General features: G+C 44.5%; 1 protein-coding gene across 1 annotated transcript in view; it reads left to right on the top strand.

The window, feature by feature from the left end:
* The first annotated feature begins 1,413 nt into the window (after positions 1-1,413).
* Positions 1,414-25,826, top strand: part of LOC308569379 (uncharacterized protein C10orf67 homolog, mitochondrial) — a 51,783-nt gene continuing 27,370 nt past the window's right edge. The window contains exons 1-7 of the mRNA XM_081163227.1: positions 1,414-1,672; positions 5,812-5,932; positions 7,046-7,189; positions 8,589-8,663; positions 12,927-13,076; positions 23,187-23,328; positions 25,207-25,265. Coding sequence (XP_081019353.1) covers positions 1,503-1,672; positions 5,812-5,932; positions 7,046-7,189; positions 8,589-8,663; positions 12,927-13,076; positions 23,187-23,328; positions 25,207-25,265 — 861 coding nt within the window. The 5' untranslated portion in view covers positions 1,414-1,502. The remainder of the gene's footprint in view (positions 1,673-5,811; positions 5,933-7,045; positions 7,190-8,588; positions 8,664-12,926; positions 13,077-23,186; positions 23,329-25,206; positions 25,266-25,826) is intronic.

Here is a 25,826-nt window from a genome sequence, read left to right as displayed (position 1 = left end):
TTCACATTTTCCCTAGGTGATTTTGCTTGGTTGCAATGTGTCCTTGAGCTGTGGCAATGCCTCCTGTTTCCCTGGATGGAGGAACGTGCATTGCGGAGCTGGTTAACTCCCTGACATTTGGGTGGCTGCAAAGTAGCTTGCTGTACCGAGGTAGGAGTCACATGCATTGCTCTGCCTACTTTTGCCTTCAGCCTCACCCACCCTTGGCATGTGGACACAGAGGGTTGTCCACAAAAGAACAGAACCCGCCCCCTGCAGCCAAATAACCCTACAATGCTTCTGGCTGTCAGAAAAGACCGTACTGGGTTAGAGGCCAACCTGTCGCCTGACTCAGTATAAAGTACCTTAATTCTTCTGTCTTGTCAACCACAACCTCAGTCCTGTCTGTAAAAACAGAACAAAAATTGTACAGTGGTACCTCAGGTTAAGTACTTAATTCATTCCGGAGGTCTGTTCTTAACCTGAAACTGTTCTTAACCTAAAGCACCACTTTAGCTAATGGGGCCTCCTGCTGCCACTGCGCCACCGGAGCACGATTTCTGTTCTCATCCTGAAGCAAAGTTCTTAACCTGAGGTAGTTTCTGGGTTAGCGGAGTCTGTAACCTGAAGCGTATGTAACCTGAAGTGTATGTAACCCGAGGTACCACTGTACAGGCTTGAGTAGGCCCAGAAACTGTGTTCAGTACTGCAATAACATAAAAAGATTAAGAGGGTTTCTTTGAGAACGTGCAGAGTACACTCCCTCAATCAGGTGGGAGGGTTTGAGGACATGACTCTCAACTTGCACAGACTCAGACCCCAAGCAGCCAATGCAGAGCCTGAGGGAAGTGGCCTCAAAACCCACCCTCCATTTTAGCCTTAGGCACAAGAGTGATGTGAGGCAAACTCTGCATCCGGGAGAGTAAGGTAAAGTTAAAGGACCTCTGTCCAGTTGAATTCACCTATGGGATGTGACACTCATCTCGCTTCAGAAAGAGGGAGCCAGCATTTGTCCACAGACAGCATGTGGCCAGCATGACTAAACCGCTTCTGGAGCAACAGAACACTGTGACAAGTGCCAGAGCGCACGGAAACACCATTTACCTTCCCACCACAGCGGTACCTGTTTATCTACTTGCACTGGTGTGCTTTCCAACTGCTAGGTTGGCAGAAGCGGGGACAGAGCAACAGGAGCTCACTCCGTAGCGGGGATGCGAACTGCCGACCTTCTGATCGGCAAGCCCAAGAGGCTCAGTGGTTTAGTCCACTGTGCCACCCACTCCCTGAGAGGATGGGCAGAGGTGCCCCTGGGTGATTCTTCATGCCCATTCGTGGCTCCATGAATGGAGGGGGAAAGTAGGCAGAAGGGGAGGGAAAGAACTCTGCAGGAAATCATCATTCCTCCTTCCTAGAATGGAGAGCAGCAGCCCCTCCCTTTGAGTGCGCCCTGCTTGTCGCCATGGCACCCCCACCATTAGCTCCTGGCCAGCGTTGTTCCTCACAGCACTGGAAGAAGAGGAAGGATGGCCCAGTCCATATCTCTCCCCACCGTCCTCGTCCCTGAAGAAGAGGACATTGGTGCCACTGAGCGCGCACGAGCCCTGCAATCCACGCGGAGGCTGAGCATGTACCCCAACATCCTTGAGCTCCTGACACTGTATAACAGCTTTGATGAGTTGGAGCTGGACTACCGGTAACGCATCAGAGCTGCCTGCAGGGGGCGATGGGGAGGACGTGTGAAAAGGGAAGCGAAGCGAAGGCATTCTTCCTCTCTTCTCCTTCCTGTGAAGCTCTGTGGAGAATTCAAAAGCTTGCCTTTATATCTCACCGCCATTTTCTCCTAGTGGCTCAAGGAGGCGTGAAAATGATTCTCCCCCATTCTGTCCTCAAACAACCCTGTGGGGAAAGCTAGGCTGAGAAGCTATGATTGGCCCCAAGTCAGTCAGCTTCATGGCAGTCTTACTGCCATACCACAATATAATACACCACATGTAAGACCCTATTGGGTCTGACTCTGGAGCAGATGCTGCTGGCTATTCATAGCTGCTAATTTGTGTTTTCCTTTTAAAAATATTGTTTTTATTTATTTATTTATTTATTAGAAATATATAACGCTTAATTAAAAATATGTAGTTTACATGAAAAATAATAAAATTATAATAAAATTTTCTTAAAGCTAGATAAAAACCAAACAAAAGTATATACCGTATTTTTCGCCCTATAGGACGCACTTTTTCCCCTCCAAAAATGAAGGGGAAATGTGTGTGCGTCCTATGGGGCGAATGCAGGCTCCTTGGCTTCAGCGATAGCAATGCGAAGCCTCTGAAGGGAGGCTTCGCGTTGCTTTCGCTGAAGCCAGGAGAGTCTGCTCTTTGAGGCTGGCGGTGGGGGAAAGCAGCGGTTCCCCCCATCACCAGCCCCAGAGGATCGGGGGGCAGCGGGAAGGCGCGTGACGCCTTCGCGCTACTCTCCGACCTGGTTTGGAGGCTGGCGGTGGGGGAAAGCAGCGCTTCCCCCCACCGCCAGCCCCACAAGCTGGGTCAAAAAGCCTGCAGGAGCCGCGCAGCCTTTAAAGAGCGCACCGCTCTTGGGGACTTTTCCCCAAGGAGGGAGAAGGGACTGACTGGCTGAGTCAGTCCCTTCTCCCTCCTGTGGGCTTTTGCGGGAGATGGGGGAATTCCCCCACCTCCCGCAAAAGCACGCAGAAGCCGCACACTCTTTAAAGGCTGTGCGGCTTCTGCTGGCTTTTCTATGAGGGGGTTGAATTCCCCCACCTCGTAGAAAAGCCCGCAGGAGCCGTGCACCCTTTAAACAGTGCGCCGCTCTTGGGGGCTTTTCCCCGAGGAGGGACAAGGGACTGACTGGCCGTTTCAGTCCCTTCTCCCTCCTGGTCGAAAAGCCCGCAGGAGCCGCGCGCGGCTCCTGTGGGCTTTTGCGGGAGGTGGGGGAATTCCGCAACCTCCCGCAAAAGCAGGGAGAAGGTCTTGGAGTAGCGCACAGGCTGCGTGCAGCCTGTCCGCTGCTCCCAGAGCTGCAAGGGGGGGGGATCATATTTTTCCCCCTTGATTCCCCCCCCCTTGAAAACTAGGTGTGCCCTATGGGCCTGTGCGCCCTATAGGGCTAAAAATACGGTATTCCAAAATGAAACTGAACAGTGTTCAAAAGAGAGAGTTAATAATTAAAGAGTCAGAGTCTAGGAAGTCTGGATAAATATAATTTATAAGAGACCTTTAAAGGTCATTACTGTCTTATCTCAAACTACCTGAGAGTGTGCATTCCAGAGGAGAGGTGCATATCTTTATTCTGTGCTGCATATTCTATGTTTGTGAGCCGCCATGTGTTCCTCTTTTAAAGGAGGGGCAGGATATAAAAACTAGATGATAAATAAATGGAACATCTCGAATGAGGCAGCTTCCCATATATTTCTTCAGTTGTTTTCCATTGAGTCTTGGAACCAGAGAATTGTCCTACCAGCTATCCCTCAATTAAGTATTAAATAGCACAATGTATTGCAAATCCCGTCATACTGAACGACTACATGGATACTCCAGATCTAATTGGCAACTCCATGCTTCCTTGTGCAATTCCTGTGGCATCAGGCCGTTAGTATGTCCCATTAATGCTGTTCACCATAGTTAGTTTCCTGGCATCTCCAGTTTATTCTCCCAGCGTAGAATGGTTTAAAACTGAATTGTATCTCTGAGCCACTTTCTGAACCAGCAAATGCCTCTATCATCCTTGCCATTAAAAATGAATGTTAAACTTTAACACATTGCTATTTAAAGAACTTGTAGATATGATGAGACTTACAAGCAGGGAACACTTGCATGTTGCAGAAATGCGATCAGGGGAGTGGTTCTGAGAGATGTTAACGCAGAAGGCTATTTTTAAAAATCGAACTGGCATTTGTCCCCATTTTGCATTAAGAGTTCCCCCTGCAAATGAGCCAAGTTTAGCCTGGGTGACGTACACATTGACTCAGTCTCATTCTACAGCCAAGAGACTAAGCAGCTGCCTTGACCACCTGTTCCCTGTTGCTGGAAAATCCAGTCATGTTTAGAATAGCAGCCACCTCCCGAAGATTTGCGTGTTGTCATTTCATCCACCTTGTTAACCTGGGCTTCCAAAACACTGCCACAATGGAAGTCCAGGGAAGGAAGTGGGGGACCTCTATAGTACAACTGAAGAGTGCACATGGCAGATGTAACCAAATGGCAATCCATCTGTGCTCCCCAGAGAAATAACATTTTGAAATCTAAACAGGGCTTAGCTTGGCCAGTGCCTTGATGGGAGACTGCCTAGAATCCCCTATGCAAGCTGCTTTGAAAGCGGGTGTGGGATAAAAGTGAACCCAGTAACTGTGTGAGTGATGGGATTTCCTTCTAGAATTATTCATTATTGGGGAACATATATAGACCCTCTTTGGGAGTGTCACTTTTTTGCTCCCCAAAATTTAGAGGGAAAACTCTGTAGCAGGGAGCTTTCTGTACTTTGTGAAGGATCCCCGCACAAGTTAAGACCCTGATCTATGCTCTACATTGTGCAGGCAGCTTCCACAAGTAAAGGAGAAGAGACTGCTGGATCAGGCCAATGGCCTATCTAGTGCCGCATCCTGTTTTCACAACCAGTGGCGTAGCGTGGGGGGTGCCAGGGGTGCCGGCCGCACCGGGCGCAACATCTGGGGGGGGCGCGAGTCCAGAGGGCCCAGCCCCGTCGTGCCCTCGGCCCGCCCCTATTGTCAGAGCAGCCGGCCAGCCTCTGCCTGCTCCTACCTTGCCCACCCGAGGACTGCGGCAGCGCCTGCCCCCGTGGCCACCTACCCCCGCCTCGCCCATTGGCTTGCCTCCCTCGGCCCCGCCTCTCTCCGATGGCCGCGGGGGTGTCCTGCTCGTCGCCATCGCCTTTTTTCAGGAGGTAGGGAGGCTGGACGGGGAGGTGGGGTCGGAAGCGGGCAGAGAAGGAGGGGAGCTCGTAGCCAAAAGGGCTGCACCGGCCGGCAAAGGGCCGGGGAAAGTTTGGAGAGGAGAAACGCACCGTCATGATTTCCCGGTGGAAGCGGCAGGATTAGGGATGGCGAAGCGTAATTACGCACGAATTTCGCTGGGTGAGAGCTTCAGGGATCGATCGGCGGAAATGGGAATCAATTGGAATATGAGAAAAAGAGAGAGAGAGGGACCATCATTCATAGGCATAGATTTGTAGGGTTAGGGGGCGCAAATTACTTGCCTTGCCCCGGGTTAGGGGGCGCAACTTACTTGCCTTGCCCTGGGTGCTGACAACCCACGCTACGCCGCTGTTCACAACGGCCAACCAGATGTCTCTGGGAAGCCTGCAATCTGCATCTGAACATCAGAGAACTCCCCGCTTTTACAGTTTCTAGCAACTGGTATTCAGAAGCATGTAGGTTGGTGGCCATGATTGCCTCCTGTGGCAGTGAGTTCCATAGGTTAACAATGCTTTGTGAAGAAGTACATTCTTTTATCCTGAATCTTCCACCTTCAGCTTCATTGGATGTCCACGAGTTCTGGTGTTATGCGAGAGAAAGAAAAACTTTCCTGTATCTACTTCCTTGCTGCTGTGCAAAATTTTTACAGACTTCTGCTTCAGAAGTTCACCCTCCAGCTCATGATCAATAGGGAGCGGAACGGAGCTTCACATGCCTGTCCCCTCTCTTGCATTGCTTTTACACATGAGTAAAACACCTGAACGAGGCAATATCTTTAAAAGCTTAATGGGTAGTTTAGCAGATTATTGCTACTTTAAGATTCACATTTGTTCGGTATAGTATCTTTGCTGTTTCAACTAACTATATTTCAACAAAAAATTCCATAGGCACACAATTTCAGATAACCTGAAAATAGGTTTTGGGATCTCAGATCATGCTACGCAAACAGATACAAGTGAAATAGGAGATATAAAGGTCTTTATAGAAACGACAAGAACTTTATTACAGGTAAGCTGTTTTCTGCCCATCTCTCAAGCAGAGCTTTGCTGGAATACATATGTGGCACTGTAGCTATTTACATGGGACGCAGGTGGCGCTGTGGTTTAAACCACTGTGCTGCTTGGGCTTGCCGATCAGAAGGTCGGTGGTTTGAGGCCCCGCAACGAGGTGAGCTCCCGTTGCTCTGTCCCAGCTCCTGCCAACCTAGCAGTTCGAAAGCACACCAGTGCAAGTAGATTAATAGGTACTGCTCCGGCAGGGAAGGTAAACGGTGTTTCCGTGCACTGCTCTGGCTTTGCCAAAAGCGGCTTAGTCATGCTGGCCACATGACCTGGAAAAACTGCCTGCGGAAGCAGACAAATGCCAGCTCCCTCAGGCTGTAAAGACAGATGAGCACCGCAACCCCAAAGTCATTCGCAACTGGACTTAAGTGTCAGGGGCCCCTTTACCTTTACCTTTAGCTATTTACAAAGAGTAGCCAGTTCTTATTTTGTGCCAACAACAGCCATTTTTAACCATTCTAATTTAACATCTGCATTCATTCTTGCTTCAGAAATCTTGGCTATTTTTTTCATTCCTTTCATTGTCAAAGTCCTTATTGCCACTATTATCAACCGTAGAAAGTGAGATCAAACTGTTTACGAGGCATGTGTGCACAAGCCTAGAGGAAGCTAGGCTCATCCTTGTAATGCTAAGCCTTAAAACTTGTAATGCTTAGCTATTAGCCCAGGTGTGAGAAACCTCTGGTCTCCTCCAGATGTTGCAGGACTACATTTCACATCATCCCTGACCGTTGGCCATGCTGCCTGGGATTGATGGGAGTTGTAGTCCAACATTATCAGGGTGCCCCAGGCTCCCTATCCCTGGTTTTCACTGTTCTGTCCAAACTAACCCACTGAAACAGGTATGCAATTATGGCAGGTGTCTGAGTATGGTTGTATTGGGTTAAGATGCCCCTTCCCAGGCCAACTTCATTGAGATTACACACAGACTGGCACAGACTGTGTGTGGTGCTGTTCATTTAATGTGCTGAAACAGCTTGTTTGGTAGCTCCATTCTGTTCAACAGCCACATAATAAATCGTTTTGAATGAGCGTTCCATTAATCCTTTTGTATTTTCAGTTCACAGACAGGCTCTACAATGATTTTGCTATGTACCGAAAGATCCTTAAAGCACAGTATGAGGAAAGAATACAGGAAGAGGCAACCAAGCTCTGGCTAGCCATAAATGACAGGCTAAAATACATTGAGGACTTTTACAAGCAGGTACAGGGCAACTTTCCTCATTCCACTTCAGGCATCAAAGTGCTGAAGTAATCAATGCGTAATCTGTGTGAAGGTTTTGTGTTTGCTATTTGGTTAAAGCAGTGTGTGTGTGTGTGTGTGTGTGTGTGTGTGTGTGTGAAAGAGAGAGAGAATATCATATGCTGGCAGCTAGCATGCAATACAGAAAGCACATTTACACCACCATTACCCTGTAATTCCCTCGCTGTGCTATAAAGCACTATAGAACCCAGCCTAAGAACCAGCCCCAAACTGGAGCTCTTTTTTGTTGATGGCAGGGTGGTGAGAGAGAGATTGTTGAAAGGGTCTCCCTTCTTTTTCCTTTCCTCTCTTTTTGAAATAAGTGATTACATTTATATGTTTTTGTTTATTTTTTAAAAAATCAGCCTTTCAGTTTGGGCATGTGTTACAGCAATTGTCAGCACAATCCACTGTTCACTGCTTAATCAAAAGTAAGCATGAGCTGAGTTCCATAAGGCGTAGTCTCAGGTTAGTTTCCGTAAGGTGCTCTGCACCATTATTCTGCAATGTTCCAATTGCATCCAGAACAGTGGGATATACACTATGGATATGATCCAGGGATTGATTGTGCTGAGCCCCAGCAGAGCCAGCACAGGCAGCTGAGACCTGGCAAGCCCTGGGCATGGTCTGATATCTGCAGGGTTCATGTGCAGTCAATGCTGACACAGCAGAGGACCGGACAGAACAGCCGCCTGGTCCCTCCCTGACCAGAGAACAGGATGCTGTGGGCTTGTGGCTCCACCTAAAGGCAATCCATTGTAACTGCTTCTACTGTACCAGTCACAACCTTTCTCCAGAACTTGTGTGCTTGGGTGTTGCAAAGGCTAAAGGTGTTGGAAGAGGCAAAAACACACCTGAGGATTGTACCTTTGCTCCAAAGAGCAAAGATAATGATGGAATTGTTTTCTTTCCTTCCTTCCTTCCTTCCTTCCGTCCGTCCGTCCTTCCTTCCTTCCACATTCTCTCCTTCCTTCTTGTTGCATTTCTGTCTCATCTTTTTCTCCAAGGAGCTCAAGGTGGTGTACACAGTTCCTCCCCCCATTTAAGCCCCACAACAACCCTGAGAGGTAGGTTAAGGCTGAGAGGTAGTGATCACCCAGTGAGCTCCATGGCTGAGCAGTAATTTGAACCCTGATCTGCATGTCCTAGTCTGACACTCTAGCCACTGTACCACATTAGCTTGAATACGTCTTTTTTATTTTGAAATTTACAGTTGGGCAGCTGCTTTTTTATAGGGACCAACCAAAACGTCCTAAGAAAGGCACTGCCCAACAGTGGACTTTGAAACATTTCCTTACGGGCTTTGCCTTTTACCGTTTTGATAATCTGTAAAAAGTTAAATCTCACCCTTCAATTACAGAAACAGGAGAAAATGCGATATAGCTACCAGCAACAATTATGTGATGCACTTGCAATTCTCAAAACAAACTATACAGTGAGTTTTTGAATTATCGCTACTGTGTATATTTTATTTATCTGATGTATCGTGGGGTGCAGCACTCTGAGTTCCTTGCTTGGTTAAGGAACTCAGAGTTGGAATGCCCCAGCTAAAAACCTGGCCCCGTGAGACAGGGCACAAAAAGAGCAGTTCTTAGGGTCAGGTGCAAATGTCATACAAGCAGATGTGTTATCCTTGTGCAAGCTTTGGGATTCACCCCTGCTCCCGGCTGAGCTGTTTGTAAACAGCAGAAGCAGCTACTGGTACTGGGACGCAGGTGCTCCCCACCTCTCCCTTTCACCTATCTGATCATCGCTGGTCATATAGTTGTAGAGTTGGACCAAATAGATCATCTAATCCAACCCCCTGCAATGCAGGAATCTTTCGCTCCACCTGGGGCTCAAACCCATGACCCTGAGTCTCATGCTCTATCAACTGAGCTGTCCGTCCAGACACATCCCTCCCTTCCACCACACCCTTCCTCTGCTACCCCTAACTACTGAAAGAAAGCAAGAAGTTTGCTTTTGTAGGTAGCTGGCATACACTGTGTGCCCAGGTAGACTATGGTGTCCATTCCCCTGTTCTCCTCCCAAAACTGCAATTCCCAAAGCTCTCTGTGAAGAATCTGGGAATCATAGCTCTGGGAGGAGAATTGTGGGGCGGCCTACTGATAATGCTCAGCACCCTAAACTACAGCTCCCAGGATTCTTTGGGGGAATGAATGACACCTTGTTTCGAGATGAGGAGATCCATAGAAAGGCCCAAAAAACTTTAAAGGACTATTTTGAAATAAACTTAAAGGCTGATGTAGAAAAAAGAGTGATCTGGGACGCAAGTAAAGCTGTGATGCGAGGATTTTTAATTCAACAAAACTCAATAAAAAAGAGAAAGCAAAATGAGAAGAAGGAAAAGATCTTGGAAAAGATAAAAGAAGGAGAGAAAAAATTAAGATCAAAACCAAAGTCCCAGGAAATTTTGAGAGAGATTAAGTTATATCAAACACAATATATGGAATTGATGAACCAAGAGATTGAGTGGAAGATAAAGCAAATGAGACAAAAGACATTTGAATCTGCAGATAAATGTGGTAAACTTCTGGCTTGGCAATTGAAGAAAAGACAGAAACTAAATACAGTTACAAATCTAGAAGTGGATGGAAAGAATATATCTAAACCCAACGAGATCAGAAACTGTTTTCTGAGTTATTTTAAAAAGTTATATTCACAAGGACCACAGAATGAAGAGGACATAGATGAATTCCTTAAAAAATATGGATTACAAAAAATCTCTCATCAAAGTAAGGTGGATCTAAATCAGAGAATAACAGAACAAGAGATAGAGGGTGCCACTCAGAACATGCAACTGGGCAAATCTCCAGGACCAGATGGACTGACTTCCAGATACTATACAGTAAAGCTTTGAAGGAGTGGTTGGTTCAACCATTAAAGGAAGTCTGTAATGAGATTTTAGAGGGGAAAAGGGCGCCAGAATCGTGGAAAGAAGCTTATATTACACTCATACCAAAGACAGAGACTGAAAAGACTCAACTTAAGAACTACCGCCCAATATCACTACTTAATGTGGATTACAAAATTTTTGCAGACATTTTGGCAAAAAGATTGAAAAGAGTATTGATGGAGAAGATTAACAAGGACCAAGCAGGCTTTCTCCCAAAAAGGCATTTATCAGATAATGTGAGGAATATAATAGACATTTTGGAACTATTGGAGGTGAATATAAACACTAAAGCAGTGCTGATATTTGTGGATGCGGAGAAAGCCTTTGACAACATTTCTTGGAGTTTTATGAAAAAGAATCTTCATGGGATGGGGGTAGGCCAAGGATTTGAGAATGGTATGGGTGCGATATAGAATCATAGAATCATAGAATCATAGAGTTGGAAGAGACCACAAGGGCCATCGAGTCCAACCCCCTGCCAAGCAGGAAAATACTCTGAACAAAAAGCTAAGTTGATTGTAAATAATGTGATAACTGAAGAATTTAAGATAGAAAAAGGGACACGACAGGGGTGCCCAATTTCCCCATTGCTTTTTATTTCTGTTCTGGAGGTGTTGCTAAATATGATTAGAGATGACCAGCAGGTTAAAGGTGTACAGGTCGGAGCCAAACATTACAAGTTAAGGGCCTTTGCAGATGACCTAGTTTTGACCTTACAAGAGCCAGACACTAGTACAAAAAGGGTGTTGGAGATAATACAACAATTTGGCCAGGTGGCTGGATTTAAATTGAATAAACAAAAGACTAAAGTTTTAGAAAAAAACCTGACAGCCATGGAGAGCGAGAAATTTCAGAATGAAACAGGTTTGACAGTGGTTAAGAAGGTGAAATACTTAGGGGTTCATCTGACATCTAAAAACTTGAATTTATATAAAGACAATTACGAAAAATGTTGGTCAGAAATCAAAAAAGATCTTGAAATATGGTCAAATTTGAAATTGTCAATGTTAGGCCGAATTGCAGTTATTAAGATGAATGTACTGCCTAGAATGTTATTTTTGTTTCAAACCTTACAGATTCTGGACAAGATGGATTGTTTCAAGAGGTGGCAGAAAGACATCTCGAAATTTGTCTGGCAGGGCAAAAAGCCCAGAATAAAATTTAAAATACTGACAGATGCTAAAGAAAGAGGGGGATTTGCCCTGCCGGATCTAAAATTGTACTACGAAGCAGCAGCGTTTTGCTGGCTGAAAGAGTGGATGCTCCTCGAGAATACAGACATTTTGGATTTGGAAGGTTTTAATAACGCATTTGGTTGGCATGCATATTTATGGTATGACAAGATCAAGGTGCATAGGGCCTTTAAAAACCATATCGTCAGAAAAGCATTGTTCAATGTTTGGATAAGATATAAAGATCTGTTGGAAAACAAAACCCCTAGATGGTTATCACCTTTGGAGGCTAAATCACTGAAAAAACTCAATATGGAGGCCAAATGGCCGAAGTATTGGGAAATTTTGGAACAAGATGGAGATAGGTTGAAGTTACAGAGTCATGAGAAATTGAAACCTAAAGTACGAGACTGGCTCCATTATTATCAAATAATGGAGGTGTACAAACAAGACAGGAAAATTGGCTTCCAGGTGGAGAAATCAAAATTAGAAACTGAATTGTTAGAACCCAATACTAAGAACTTATCAAGAATGTATAATTTGCTGCTGAAATGGAATACACAAGATGAAATAGTTAAATCGGCTATGATTAAGTGGGCACAGGACATTGGTCATAACATCATGTTTGCTGACTGGGAATGGTTGTGGAACACCAGTATAAAATTTACGGCATGCAATGCTTTAAAGGAAAATATTAGGAAAATGATTTATAGGTGGTACATGACCCCAGTCAAGCTAGCGAAGATTTATCACTTGCCTGACAATAAGTGTTGGAAGTGTAAAGAATCTGAAGGTACTTTTTATCACCTTTGGTGGACATGCCCAAAGATTAAGGCCTTCTGGGAAATGATTTATAACGAATTGAAAAAGGTACTTAAATGTACTTTTCCTAAGAAACCAGAGGCCTTCCTCTTGGGCATTGTCAGCCAATTGGTGTTAAAGAGAGATAGAAACTTTTTTATGTACGCTACTACAGCAGCAAGAATTCTCATCGCAAAGTATTGGAAGACACAAGATCTACCCACTCTGGAAGAATGGCAGATGAAAGTGATGGACTATATGACATTAGCTGAGATGACCGGCAGAATCCGCGACCAGGGGAAGGAGACGGCGGAAGAAGAATGGAAGAAATTTAAAATCTACCTTAAGGACTATTATAAACTTGATGAATCTTAAAATGTCGAGGCTTTGAGAATGAAAGGGTTACAGCGATGTAAGATTAGATTTAAGGAAAGAGTAGGAAGACATATTTTTGATAGAACTAATTAGAAGTTGCTGAAAAATTTTGGACATTGGGATGCAGAAAGGGGAGGTATGGGGGAGTCCGAGAAACAAGGTTTATGAAAAAAAGGTCATGAAAATTATATGTGTGTGTATGTCTTTTTATATGTTTGTATTGTGTTAAAATTTTTTTGTAAAACCAATAAAAATTTTATTTAAAAAAAGGATTCTTTGGGGGAAGCCATGGCTGTTTAAAGTGGCACCATAGTGCTTTAAACGTAGGGTGCGGATGTAGCCAAAGTCAGGCATGATTTAGTGTTACAAAAGCCAATCCAGCTGTTGCTGCTGTGCCTTCTGACTGCGATCAAGTGCTTTGTGTCTCTCATTAATGCTCCTCTTTCCTTGGCAGAAATATTTCTTACTTGACCCATCCGAAGAAGGTGGAGAAACCGTACTTTCAAAGTTACAGATACTGAGGGGCAAGCTTGAGGAGCAGGCTGCTACAATTGAAAATTTGGAGGCAGAGGTAACGAGGCTTAAACAAATGTCCCCTGAAAAGGTAGGTTTTCCAAAGCCTTTAGCACATGGATGTGGGCTTCCAAACGCTGTTGTTGTTGTTTGTTGCATTTATATCTCACCTTTTCCTCCGAGGAGGTCAAAGTGGCTTACCGGGTTTCCCCCTCCTCATTTAATCCCCATTGCAACCCCGTAAGGTAAATTAGACTTAATGGCCCCAAGTCACCCAGTGAGCTTCATGGCCAAGTGGGGATTTGAACCCTGGTCTCCCAGGTCCTAGTCATATCAGTCTGCCTCAGGACACCCATTCAGATCCCCACAGGAAGCTGCACTTAATGCAGAATGCTGCAGTACAATTGCTGACAGAAGTGAGGCCTTGTCAGTGTATGACATTTGTGCTCAGAGATCTGCACTGGTTGCTGATTTACTACTGGGCCAAGTTCAAGATGTTCTTTGTCTATACAGTGATACCTCGGGTTACATAAGCTTCGGGTTACATACGCTTCAGGTTACAGACTCCGCTAACCCAGAAATAGTACCTCGGGTTAAGAATTTTGCTTCAGGATGAGAACAGAAATCGTGCTGCGGCGGCACAGCAACAGCAGGAGGCCCCGTTAGCTAAAGTGGTGCTTCAGGTTAAGAACAGTTTCAGGTTAAGAACGGACCTCCGGAACGAATTAAGTACTTAACCCGAGGTACCACTGTAAAGCCCTTAACAACTTGGGACCAATTTACCCACGTGTGCCCACTCAACCACTCTGATGAGCGGAATTGGCACTACAACAGGGACCACATTTTTAAGGATTCAGTCGTTTAGTGTGGCAGTGTGGGAATGTTGTGGATAGTAGGGAGGATATATTGATCAAATATTATCCTTCCTTACTTGCGCTAGTGAGCTAGTACCAGAGCACACTCCCTTGCACATTGCTGGAAGCAAGTTGACGGATTCGTTAGAATCGTTTGAGTTTAGCAATCCAGTCTGGCTTGTCCAGATTGGATTGTTCCTGGTAAATTTCCCCTTTAGTTCCCTCTTAAAAACAAGGATGACACAACAGTCTTCTTCTAAAAGTAATGATAAAGTTTACTTACATTCAGTTCACAGTATTGTCCTGAAGGCAGGCTTTAATCTTGTAGTCACAGTTACAGTTGTAGAGAAAAGAAGTCTGAGCTAGGCCTCACACTTTCTATCTTGCGGCTTCCATCCTCTGTAAGGATGAGTCATGTGCTGCTGGCTAAGAGCCAGCAGAGGAGTCCAAAAGATGAAATGGGAAAAAGGCGAAAAAGAGTCAAAATAGGAAGATAGCTGCTTGACTGGCCCTTTTATAGGGTCTGCTAGGGCCACGCCCATCTACCTGGTCTCACACACAGGGGGAGGAGGCTCCAGAACAGGTTTGAGAGGAAGTCCTCCCTGTCTGGAGCAACATTCCCCTGCGTGTCCACTCTAGGAAACAGGAAATGTTGTACTTGATTGCTACAATGAATGATACATCCTACAGGCAGCACCTTGTGCTGGATTACCAAATAGGCAGACCAAATAGGCAGAGTAGGCCTTGGTCTGTGGGCCCTACGCCTTTTAGGGGCCCCACAACAATGGATCAAAATAATATTGATTTGATCTTGAAATAAAATTACAATCAAGCTTTCTTAGTTCAGTGTGAGGGGGGCCCTGAGATTTTTGACTGCCATGGAACTCCCTGCCTATTGAGACCAAGCCTCTGCTGAACTCCTTTCGGCACCTGCTAAAAACCTCTTTGTGGAGACTAGCCTACCCAGATGCTTAGAAAGTTAAGGTAATTTTAATCTTAGTATTTTAACTTTGGTATGTTTCAAAGTATGGTTGCAGGTTTTTCTTGATTTTATTGTTTTATCTTTTTGTAAACCGCTTTGCGGTTGTTGTGTTTTAAAAAATAATCAAGCAGTGTATGAATTGTATGAAATAAATAAAATAAAAATAAATAAAGAGTAGCTGTTAAACATTGTTAGTGTAGAAAGGCAAATGTATTTCCCTCTAGGACTGTGAGTTGCTACAGGGGGATCATTGCATAGTCGTAGCTGTACTTATGTTATTCTGATGATACTCCATTATGGAAAGTCTTTGGACTGGGTTGTCTGCATGGTGAATTGGGTCTCAGTCCTGTTTCTAAACGATAGATGATTAAATAGCAAATGTACCCTAAATTTCATCAAAGGACTCAACAAGTCATACTAAGGTTTAAAGAGGAAGTTTTTAAGCACTTTCTTATAACATACAGTTTTGCAGTGGGTAAATTGCAGCATGAAGTTAGCAACTCAGAAACTACATAGGGTGATAAAGCTTTGAAGCCTCCAAAACGATGTACATTCATATTTCGTATCTATCTTCTAAGCCTGGTTGGCAAGGTTTACCTTTCTGGCACCGCAGAAGCAAGTCCCCGCGCTGTGCCAGTTTAGCACAGCACGCAGGGACTCACCAAGCGGGCGGCTCAGTTCAGGGGCGGCTCGTAGGCCTGTTAAACAACCCTCATGGGCCGCTTGTGGTCCATGGGCCTTAGGTTGCCAACCTCTGTTCTAAGCAAAAAAAACCCTGTTGCTGTGGGCAGATGGTAGGGAGAGCCTCACCACAAAGCCTTCCTCCCAATCTGTGACAAATAGCTGCAGAATGCTGCAGAAAACCCTCCCTTTGCTCATTTTGATAGTGTCCTTGCTGCAGCAATGTTAATTGTTTTATTTACAGTTCTTATTTATGACAGATGGTGGCGCTAGAGCTATAGATTCACCATTCAAAGCCCACAAAACAGAAGCTATAGCACAACTAGATTTTAGAGAACTGTCTCTTACAAACAGACCACATTTGATTGTAAAACATCTTTTTTCAATCTGTGCAAATAATAGATTACAAATAGTTGCTGTTGTTAATTATGATGGTGCTGGCGACAAGCATTGTTTTCAGTATTGTTATTACTATTATTACTGTTATTATTATTGATATCCCCTTCCTCTCCTCCCACCACTGCCCCCATATACTCTCGCTCAGATGGGAGGGGGGGAATGTGGAGCGCTGCTGTAGAGAGGGGGATCAATTTTGCTATATAGTAGAATTATAGAATTGTAGAGTTGGAAGGGTCATCCAGTCCTACCCCCTGCAACACAGGAATCTTTTGCCCAACATGGGGCTTGAACCCACAACCCTGGGATTAAGTGTCTCATGCTAGTAGTAGCAATAATAATCTATATGCCTCTATTTAGCCCAAAGGCCCCCAAAGTAATATGCAGCGGAATTCAAGGCAATAAGATAACAAGATAAAATTAATTTCAGTTATGATCCTTGTGGCTCACAGCACAGTGAGCTGTTGATGCGTGAGTTCTGCCACAGCTAAGGAGCTAGCCTTTTAAGCCTCTTAAGTCCTGAAACAGTTCTTTAAAAGATCCTTTGAAACCGTGGATTTACTGCGTAACCACATAGAGTGGAACGATGTCTCAAGGGACTTTTGACTAATCGTTTCTTTGTACTGTGTGATGTTTATTAACACCCTCTAGCAGATCCTTAACTGGAGAAATCCTAAAGGGTTTGGGGAAGTATTTGGAGGAGTTAAATAAAACAAAAGGGAATTTTGAAACTCATGGCTTATACCAAGGGGGGGGGGAGGATGGTAGGGACTCACTTTAAATTGCCTGTTATGAGCCCATGTGCTTTTGGAGGGTTATATACCAATTTTAGCTTCAATAATTGATGCTGCTTCCTAAATAACTGTAATTATTTCTAAAGAAGAACAGCTGCAGATTAATATAATGAATGACTTCTCACATCTCTGCATTTTGGCCACTGATTCCCATACACCTGAATGGATGATCACTGTGATCCTCACCTACTCCTGTACTTACATGATCGTCAGCACTTAGAATTTACACAAATGGACAGTATACAGTACCATCCAGAGATGGACAGTATACAGATGATGATGGTGGTGGTGGTGGTGGTGGTGATGATGATGGTGGTGGCTTTTTATTGTAAACTGTGTTTTATTATCTGTGCCCAGAGAACTTGGATAGCATACAGATGATGAAAATAAAAATATAACCTTGAAACAGTCCTTTTGATTTCAATAGGATTAACTCAATAGCAGAACTCTGTGTACAGCAATATATGTATATCCTACTTCACATCCCAACCCTAAACATATTTTACTTGGAGTTAGTCCCATTTTGTTCAGTAGCACTTCCTTCTAAGCAAGTGTGTTTGTATTTTAACGTAAGTTACTCAGATTCTCCTACAAATTATTCAACTTGTTCAGTTCTGGTTTGCAACCAGTTAAGCCAATGCAGCCATTTCACAACATGGGAGAGAACTGTAAACCATTCCATGGTCTGAGCTGATCTTAATGACAACATATACCAGACATAGCAGCGTTCTGAGCCAGCATTCGACACCCAGGTGTGTTCTGATAGAAACACCTTGTGGCTGAGACAGCCATGTGAGCTGCCGTGGGAAATTATTTGAGGTGATGAGTAGGAATCCCCATATGTCATAGCCTGGGCAGATGAAGAGGAATGGTGGAGACCGCCTCCCCAGGGGCCTTCCAGAGAGGAGGAAGGGGCAGATAGTATAGATCTAGAGGGCACAGGTCACACCCTAGGAGAAGAAGTTGGGAAATAATGGAATATGAGGAGCAGGAACCAGGTAGCATAGAACAGGCAGAGCCTGAGCAGCAGCTGACTGACACTTGAGAGTACAGTGGTACCCAGGGACGCGGACTTATAAAAAATATTAGGGGGGCCCGGGAAAGCTCATGAATAATAAATAAGCTCATGAATATGCAAATAAAGTGGCGCCGCCTCCTCGTGAGCGAATAGGGGAGAGCGTGCTGCGCCTATTAATCAGCTCCGGAGCGGAAATTGGGTGGAGCTTTTGCTCGGGAGGGAGGGCAGGAGGCATGGATGCAGCCCGACCCTGTGCATTTTGGGCTGGGGGAGGGCGACGGTGGCGCTCTGCTGGAGGGACGCCGGAGATTATTGGGGGAGCCCCCCCAAACGAATTTTTGAGGGGGCTCGGGCCCCCTCAAGCCCCATGGAGTCGGCGCCTATGGTGGTACCTCAGGTTACAGACGCTTCAGGTTACAGTCTCTGCTAACCCAGAAATAGTACCTCGGGTTGAGAACATTGCTTCAGGATGAGAACAGAAATTGTGCAGTGGGCAGCAGGAGGCCCCATTAGCTAAAGTGGTACCTCAGGCTAAGAAGAGTTTCAGGTTAAGAACAGACCTCCAGAATGAATTAAGTTCTTAACCCGAGGTACCACTGTATCCCAGAACCTGTTCCCTCTCCAAAAACCAAGTTGAAAATAGCAGAGAAGAGGGCTCAAAGGTTGGTGGCACTTAACAGCCGCCGTAGGAGGGAGGAGGAGTCTGAGGAATAGGAAAGTGCAGAGAAGAGGAGGTGGAGGTGGAGCTTCACTTGAGACAACTTCACATAATGAACAGTGTGGATGGAATTTTGCCCTGGTAATTCTAATAATAAAAAGGAACTGAAAAGCTCGCTTTCCCCCTGTCTCTCTGCTTTACTGGGCAGGCGGCCACTAGCCACTGACAACACCCTGACACCAGGGATAGCAATAAAATTAATTGATTAATAAATTAATAAAATGAACCAGACTCTTTGAAAAGTTGGTGCTGCACAGAGCACAAGTCCGAATGCAAGGGACAGCCACCCACTTTCCCCTGCACTTGAATCTTGAGGCCAGCCTCAGCTTGGTGGCAAAGTTGCACTGCTAGATTGTAAGCAAGCTTAAGATTTTGTGATGGGGCTTTGCATAAGTGGGGAAGTGGGGCCCTACCACCGGGCCTGCCCCCAAAGTTGTGTCCCTTCTTCCAGCTCCAACCAGTTCCTTCTTGCATGGCTGATCTCTGGTGCATACCTTGGCTGCATGAAGGTTCCCATCTTACATGTGCTGCATGCATAGCCAGGAGTAGGGGAGAGAGCTTGGTTGCTGGATGTGACCCCATTCATCCTTTGACGCATCTTGTGAACACCCCTGGTTGCACGGGGCTTCCGATTGCATAGAGGAACTCTCACAACTACAGGTAGTAAACCGTGCAGACCTTCCCTCAAGGCATAGAGGCCAGGGGTGATGGATCAGGCAGACAGGTAGGTCAGTGAGGTGGAGCTGGTGGACACCATCCAGCTTGGCTTTACTCCGATGGTGTCAGGGTGCTGCCGACGGCTGCTGGCTCACCCCCCAGGAAATCAGACTCAGAGAAAGAGGGAGCTTTTCAGTTTTTTTTTATTTCTACAGGATCTCAAGAAGACACAGGAAGAGCACCTTACTCTAAAGCCCATGTTCCTCATAGCAAAGCTCCGCCCCCCTCTGGCCATTAATTCCTATCAATCAGACTCCTCCTGCTGCTAACAGCGGGTACTAAGTGCAAACTTCCTTTGGGCTCTCTGTTCAGTGATTCGCACAGAACAGGGGTCAGCAAACTTTTTCAGCAGGGGGCCAGTCCACTGTCCCTCAGACCTTGTGGGGGGCCAGACTATATTGGGGGAGGCATGAATGAATTTCTATGCCCCACAAATAACCTAGAGATGCATTTTAAATAAAAGGACACATTCTACCCATGTAAAAACACGCTGATTCCCGGACCATCCGCGGGCTGGATTTAGAAGACGGTTGGGCTGGATCCGGCCCCTGGGCCTCAGTTTGCCTACCTATGGCATAGAACATCTGCTTCTCAGAGAGGGAGAGGGCTCTGGTAAACTGTTCAAAGACAGTGTGCCACTTGGCTGCTGCACAGATTCTAACACGGCTGACTCCTGCCTCTGTTCAATGCCACCTTGCTCCTGTTTTTCATCACTCATTATTTCCCAACTTCTTTCTTCTTCTTCTTCTTCTGGGGTGTGACCTGTCTCAAACCACAAGTATAGGTCTATACTCTCTGCCCCTTCCTCCTCTCTTGTGAGAATTCCTCTATGCAATCGGAAGCCCTGTGCAACCAGGGGTGTTCACAAGATGCGTCAAGATGCCACCAGTCCTCCTCACCTGCCCAGTCCCTGGCAGATGGAGCCATTTCATGCAATACACACATGGAAGGGGCGGGCAGGAGGGAGGGAGACAGGCCAAAATCTGTGACTTGAGCACAGCCAGGCCTTTCCCTTCATACACAATGGATGCCTGTTGAATGCATGTTTTACCTGATCCAGCACAACAAGCAAACAGGGAGATGGTTGTGCTCCACCAACTTAGGGCATCTGCAGCCAACCAACTGAAGTTCCCCCCTCCCCCCCCAAGATATCAAGCTGCTAGAATTTTATCTAGTGGAGAGAGGGTGGACAGTAGCAGTTTTAATGAAAAAGAGAGTCCTCCCTCCCCAAATCCTCAAGGGCTCGCAATCTAGCTAGCTAACATGAACACCAACCAGGCACAAAGGAGGACAAAGAAACAAAGGAATTGGGACTTTTTAGTAGTGAAGAGTAAGTGAAGGGCCTCTGTGGATGCTCTCTGTATAATAGTGCAACAAACACACAGCTGTTGTACATCATTACTTTTTTTTTTAATGTCCTGAGATGGCAGAAGAAACCGAGAGCAGGGGGAAATACCAAGAAAATGTGCAGAAGGAATATGTTTCCCGGGGACAGAGTTGCTGTTGCATGTTGATCATTTTTTCCTAGCATTCAAATGTCAATACTTTGTTGCTGAAAAACACAGCTCTCCCACTGATCACCATTTAGTGCACCTCTTGCAATAATTTGCAAAGTTTGGTTCAGAGAGTTTGCCACAGATACTTGTCCAGTGGCTGGAATGTTCATTCCCCCTCTTCTGTTCTGAAGTAAACCTCTTCTGTTGATGGCAGAGGATGTTGTTGTTGCTGCTGCTGCTGCTGCTGCTGTTATGAATTCAGATTATACAGGGCAGTTTTTAAAAATGCAGGTGATTTACTACATAGCTGTCATCAATAGTTAAACATCACAACAATATTTTTTTAAGGTCCATTCTCAAAATGTATTGCAAAAATATCGCCAGCAGCTCAGAAGCATCACTAATATATGAGCCCATAAGAACCAGCTCATCATATTTCAGCAAATTCCCTGGGAAAAGATGAAAGTCCTGGCGCTAAAGTAATATTGATGTCAGCATCTGGCAGGCCTTGCATGGGAGAGCATTCCCTACATGAGGGACAACTGAAATGGCCTTCTCCATTGTTGCCACCTTCCAAAATTCCCATGTAAGAGGCCACCTGAAGAACATAGGTGCCAATCTTAAGGTCCAGGAATATCCATGTCAAAAGATGTGTTTCATCGAGTATTTGCGTCCCAAGTTTGAATATTGTTTAATAATATTTTAGCCTTTTTTGAAGGATGGGATTGGCTTAGGCCCTCCTCTTTCTAACTCTCACTCTCTCTTAGCTCACTGCTTTCTTCATGTACCAATGCCAACTCGGTTTAATTCAACATGAAGTGAGGCAAGACATTTCAGAATATCATTATCTGAGAAAAACAATTGGGGAAAATTCACCTCTCCCTTCAGAAATATTCAGCAACATTTCTTCCCACCCACACCACAGTTTTTCTGCCCTAAATAGAACAGATGGGGGGCATTTCCCCTTAGCTCTGAACTGGGCTATGAATTGTACTTATAGCAAGCACAAAGGTTGGAAAACGATATAAATTATTACATTTTAAAAATGGCACCCTTCTGTAAAGAAGCATCTCCTGTTTTATCTCACAACAACCCTGTGGGGTAGATTTGGCTGAGAGAGGGTGACTAAGTCTAAAGTCACCCAGTGGGGTTCATGACAGAGTAGATATTTGAACTCAGATCTCTCTGGTCCCAGCCCAGCACTCAAGGCACTTAGAATGGAGGGGGGCAGGCTTGGAAACCATCAAGATAAATCACATTTCGGTATAAATATGTTGCAGGCATTGTCTGCTAGTTTTCTTTCTTCTATATCTTCAGATGATCTTAAAAGGGGAAACCTGCTTTCGAAACTAATCAGAAAGACATGTTTCCTTTAAATAATTACTAGCCATCATGTTAACTAGCTTTGGGACTTTTTTCCCATAAGGATATCAGAAATCCACATGATGTTCTAGTGGCCATTGCAAAGTCGCGTTTCAACTTTCTTCTGAGAGCTTTTTTCCATCTTGTTGAAAAGAAATATGCGGCAGTAAAAATCTCGACAGCCATTTGACAATCTATGCAAATGTGTTAAATAGCTTTGAAGCAGACAAGAAGAAAGGGTGACTCTCCCAATAAGCTTGGATGCATACGAAGTCCTTTCCATAATGAACGTGGCAAGATTTTAACAAAGGGCATGCATAATAAAAATGTAAATGAGTTTGCTTTACCAAAAGTATAACTTTAAAGTCTTTTGTTGCGTGCTGTCCTGGAACTTTCCTACAAGGTTATCACTGTTCGCATGGAGATTTAAACCAGAGTCTTCAATGGCATTAAAAAAAAAAGGAAACCCTTGGACGGCCTATGTGTGACGTGCATGCAAAGTTATCTTAATGTTCAGAATATGAATTGCCTCTGGGTGGCTCCGGCATGAAGCAGAAAAACCAACTGTGTTGGTATCAGGCTGCCTGATGGACTCCATGTGGCTCCCAGCCTGGAAATTTCACCGATTTGACGTCTGATGTGCTCCTCATGGCAATGGCAGTGCTGTCACCGAGAAACGGCACAAAAGCGACAAGCCCCCCCCCCTTTCTCCTTAGCCGCGCACTTTGCAACCCCCTGGAGTTGCCTGCCCATGGCTTCTCTTGCCTGCCTAGTTACGGACAGCACTTCATAAGCACAGAGAGAAGTGTGGGTGGATAGGCCCCAGCTGCCTTCCTGGATGCAGGCCCCACAATAAATTGGCCTGAATGATGAGGGCAAACAAACAGTATGATATGCATTATTCCTGTCAATAACGTGTCCCCATGTGTTACAGTCTTTGTATGTAGGGTTCCGCAGCCTTTCTTCCGGAAAGTTTTATTTAGTCCCCTTAGTTCCCCCTCCCATTCATATTATAACTAATATGACAGGATTCAGAAAAACGATATGATCGCTTGCATTGTATAATTACTGTGTGTGCCCCCACCCCCCCCACCCGGCGGCATATTTACATTGTGTGTTTGTGGTGGTGTTTTTCCTCTTACGCCTCACGGTTTTGAGAACAGGCGGCTTCTTAATCTTTCAGGTCGTACATGATTTAATGATTGAAAAAGAGTTGCTTCAGCAAGCAAACTCGGAGTTGAAAGGAGAAAACGCTACCCTGCTTGACAAGCTTAAACGCCTTCAAGAAGTTATAAAACTCAAAGTGAAAGAAATGAATAATTTAGGTAAACTTTCCTTATAGAACAAGAAACTGATTTTATTTTATTTTATTGAAATTTTGTGGAAATTATTCAGAGCCTAAATTGAGCCAAAAAGCATAGCATGGTATTTATTGTTTCCCCCCCATTTTCTCTGTAATTTGAGGTGGTCTTGAACACTTTCAGTAGTAGTAGAAAGTAACCTTGTTTCAGTGTATGTTTTCCTTGTATTTACCAATGGGGGGGGGGAGAGAGAAAGGTTTGTTATTTACACAAATGTTGAGACTTTGTATATTTACAGTTCCAAATGATTATGTTGTACAATACTGTGAAAGAATTTTCTCCAAAGTCTTCATTTTAACAAATACCTATTCTTGTAATAAACCAATAGCTCATACTTGCTCCTATGTAGTACCCATCTGACGATGAAGTATAAGAAGAAATCCATTTTAGTGAGGTGTATAATAGACATTACAGCACATCTGCTGCGGGGTGATCTGCTATGTTTTGCTAGTTATTTCAAGGCAGAGCTGATGTCCCAGAGCCTTAATTAATTATATATTTTACCAATTCCTCTTTTAGAAAAGGCTTGAATTTATGACATCTTAAAATGTGTGCGTATTTCTTTTTTTATTTCATAAAATTTATATTCCGCTTGAGTATTTTAAAAACCCATCAGAATATAAATATGCAAGTGCTAACATGCTTTTTATTGTTGCAAGCTGGAAAGCCAGAAATGTCTGAGTATAGAAGGGTTGTTGTTTTTTAACCTTTTCTATAAAAAATAAAATAAAATATATTGCCTTCTGGTCTTCTAGGGCAGGGGTCAACAACTTTTTCCAGCTGTGGGCCGGTCCACCGCCCCTCAGACCATGTGGTGGGCTGGACAATATTTTGAGGGGGGGGGCAATGAACAAATTCCTACACCCCACAAATAACCCAGAGATGTATTTTAAATAAAAGCACACATTCTACTCATGTAAAAACATGCTGATTCCTGGACCATCCGCAGGCCTGATTGAGAAGGCGATTGGGCCGCATCCAGCTCCTGGGCCTTAGGTTGCCTACCCCTGTTCTGGGGGCTCCCAATGCAGCTAGCATGCTTTACGGTGGTAAAGTGCTTTTATTTATATATATATATATATATATATATATATATATATAAAGTAAGAACATCCATCCTAACAATACAAATGAAGTCATTACGACAGCGTTAATGGAATTAAGGGGGATAAAAGCAGCAGTGCCGTTGGACAAGAATAACGCATGAAGCCAGAATTACGGTATACTCAGTGCTTTTTTTTTTTTCTTAAAAAAATGTTTAGGGCTACTCTCATTTTGACTCAAGAAAATCACCATTTTATAGATCAAGTTGAGAAAAATAAATACATTAAATGGACAAAAGTACAAATATTCACAAAATGTTTAGGGATATGCGTACCCCTGCATCTCCCCAGAAAAAAAGCACTGATTATATTGATGTAATTTCATCACCTCACATTATGGTGTCTTCTCCCCACCCCACCCCCCAACGCTGCCCAATGCTCAGAACCTTAGTCTGAGCAATAAAGAACCACCTGCTAAAGCACTTTGTATTAGCTGTGACTAACAGCAAGGATGGGCAAGGCTAGTATTAATGAAAAGCAATGGGCGTTCAGACACACTTGGCTCTTGAACTTATTTCTCCCTCTCTCTTCTCTGGCCAGCCAGCTGAACAGCGGGGAGAAGGGCTGCGAATGTCAAGGGCAGTTATGAAGGTCACCAGTCTGCCACTGCCTCCATCCACCCTGCATTCCAGTGGGCTCACAGACTGACCTGTAGTGCACAATATGAATCTCTTTAAATAGCCATGTAATTTCATGGTCTGCTTTATCCCACCACCCCTTTTTTTCCTGCTTCTTTCAGAGTCTGAAATAAAACATATGCAGGACAAAAGGCAAAACGATATGAAGACAATCGAGAAGGTACTGTATTCCTTTATTTATTTATTTTGTTGACAGTGATGGATTAACTCATAGAAAGATGCAAGAGCCTGGGAGTCATTCGCCCCCATATAGCCGAAAGGATGTTCAAAGGCTGGCCATCCTCCTGCTCCAGCTTTTGAGCTATGTTTTATATTAGCCCCCTTATTGTTCGGAGAGCAAACAAGCTGGTGTTCTTCCTTTTAAAAGATGCAGCTATTGAGGGGCTTGAACTGGGAAATCTCAGAGTCCCAAAGCTGGAAGTTACCTGGGTCAGGTGTGCAAGGGAACAAGCTTGTGAAATTTCAGTGCAGTACCTGCAATTAGCAGGGACAGTGTGAAAAATGTGGATTTGACATGTCTAATATCATTCTGTCCAACAGCTAACTCAGGCTGCTGAGTGTCTCTTGTGAAAGTGAAATGGCTCCACCACAAAATAACAGGGTGGTTTTTTAAAACTTCATAGGAATGCAGTTTGCAGATCAAATGAAAAATAATGTTTTAAAGTCCCTCAAAAGGCCTGACAAGCACCTGTGTAGTCTCAGAACTTACAAAATGTTGATA

The sequence above is a fragment of the Podarcis bocagei genome (genome assembly GCF_964188305.1).
Source record: "Podarcis bocagei genome assembly, chromosome: 12".
Classification (NCBI taxonomy): domain Eukaryota; kingdom Metazoa; phylum Chordata; class Lepidosauria; order Squamata; family Lacertidae; genus Podarcis; species Podarcis bocagei.
This window is presented reverse-complemented; position numbering and strand designations above follow the sequence as displayed.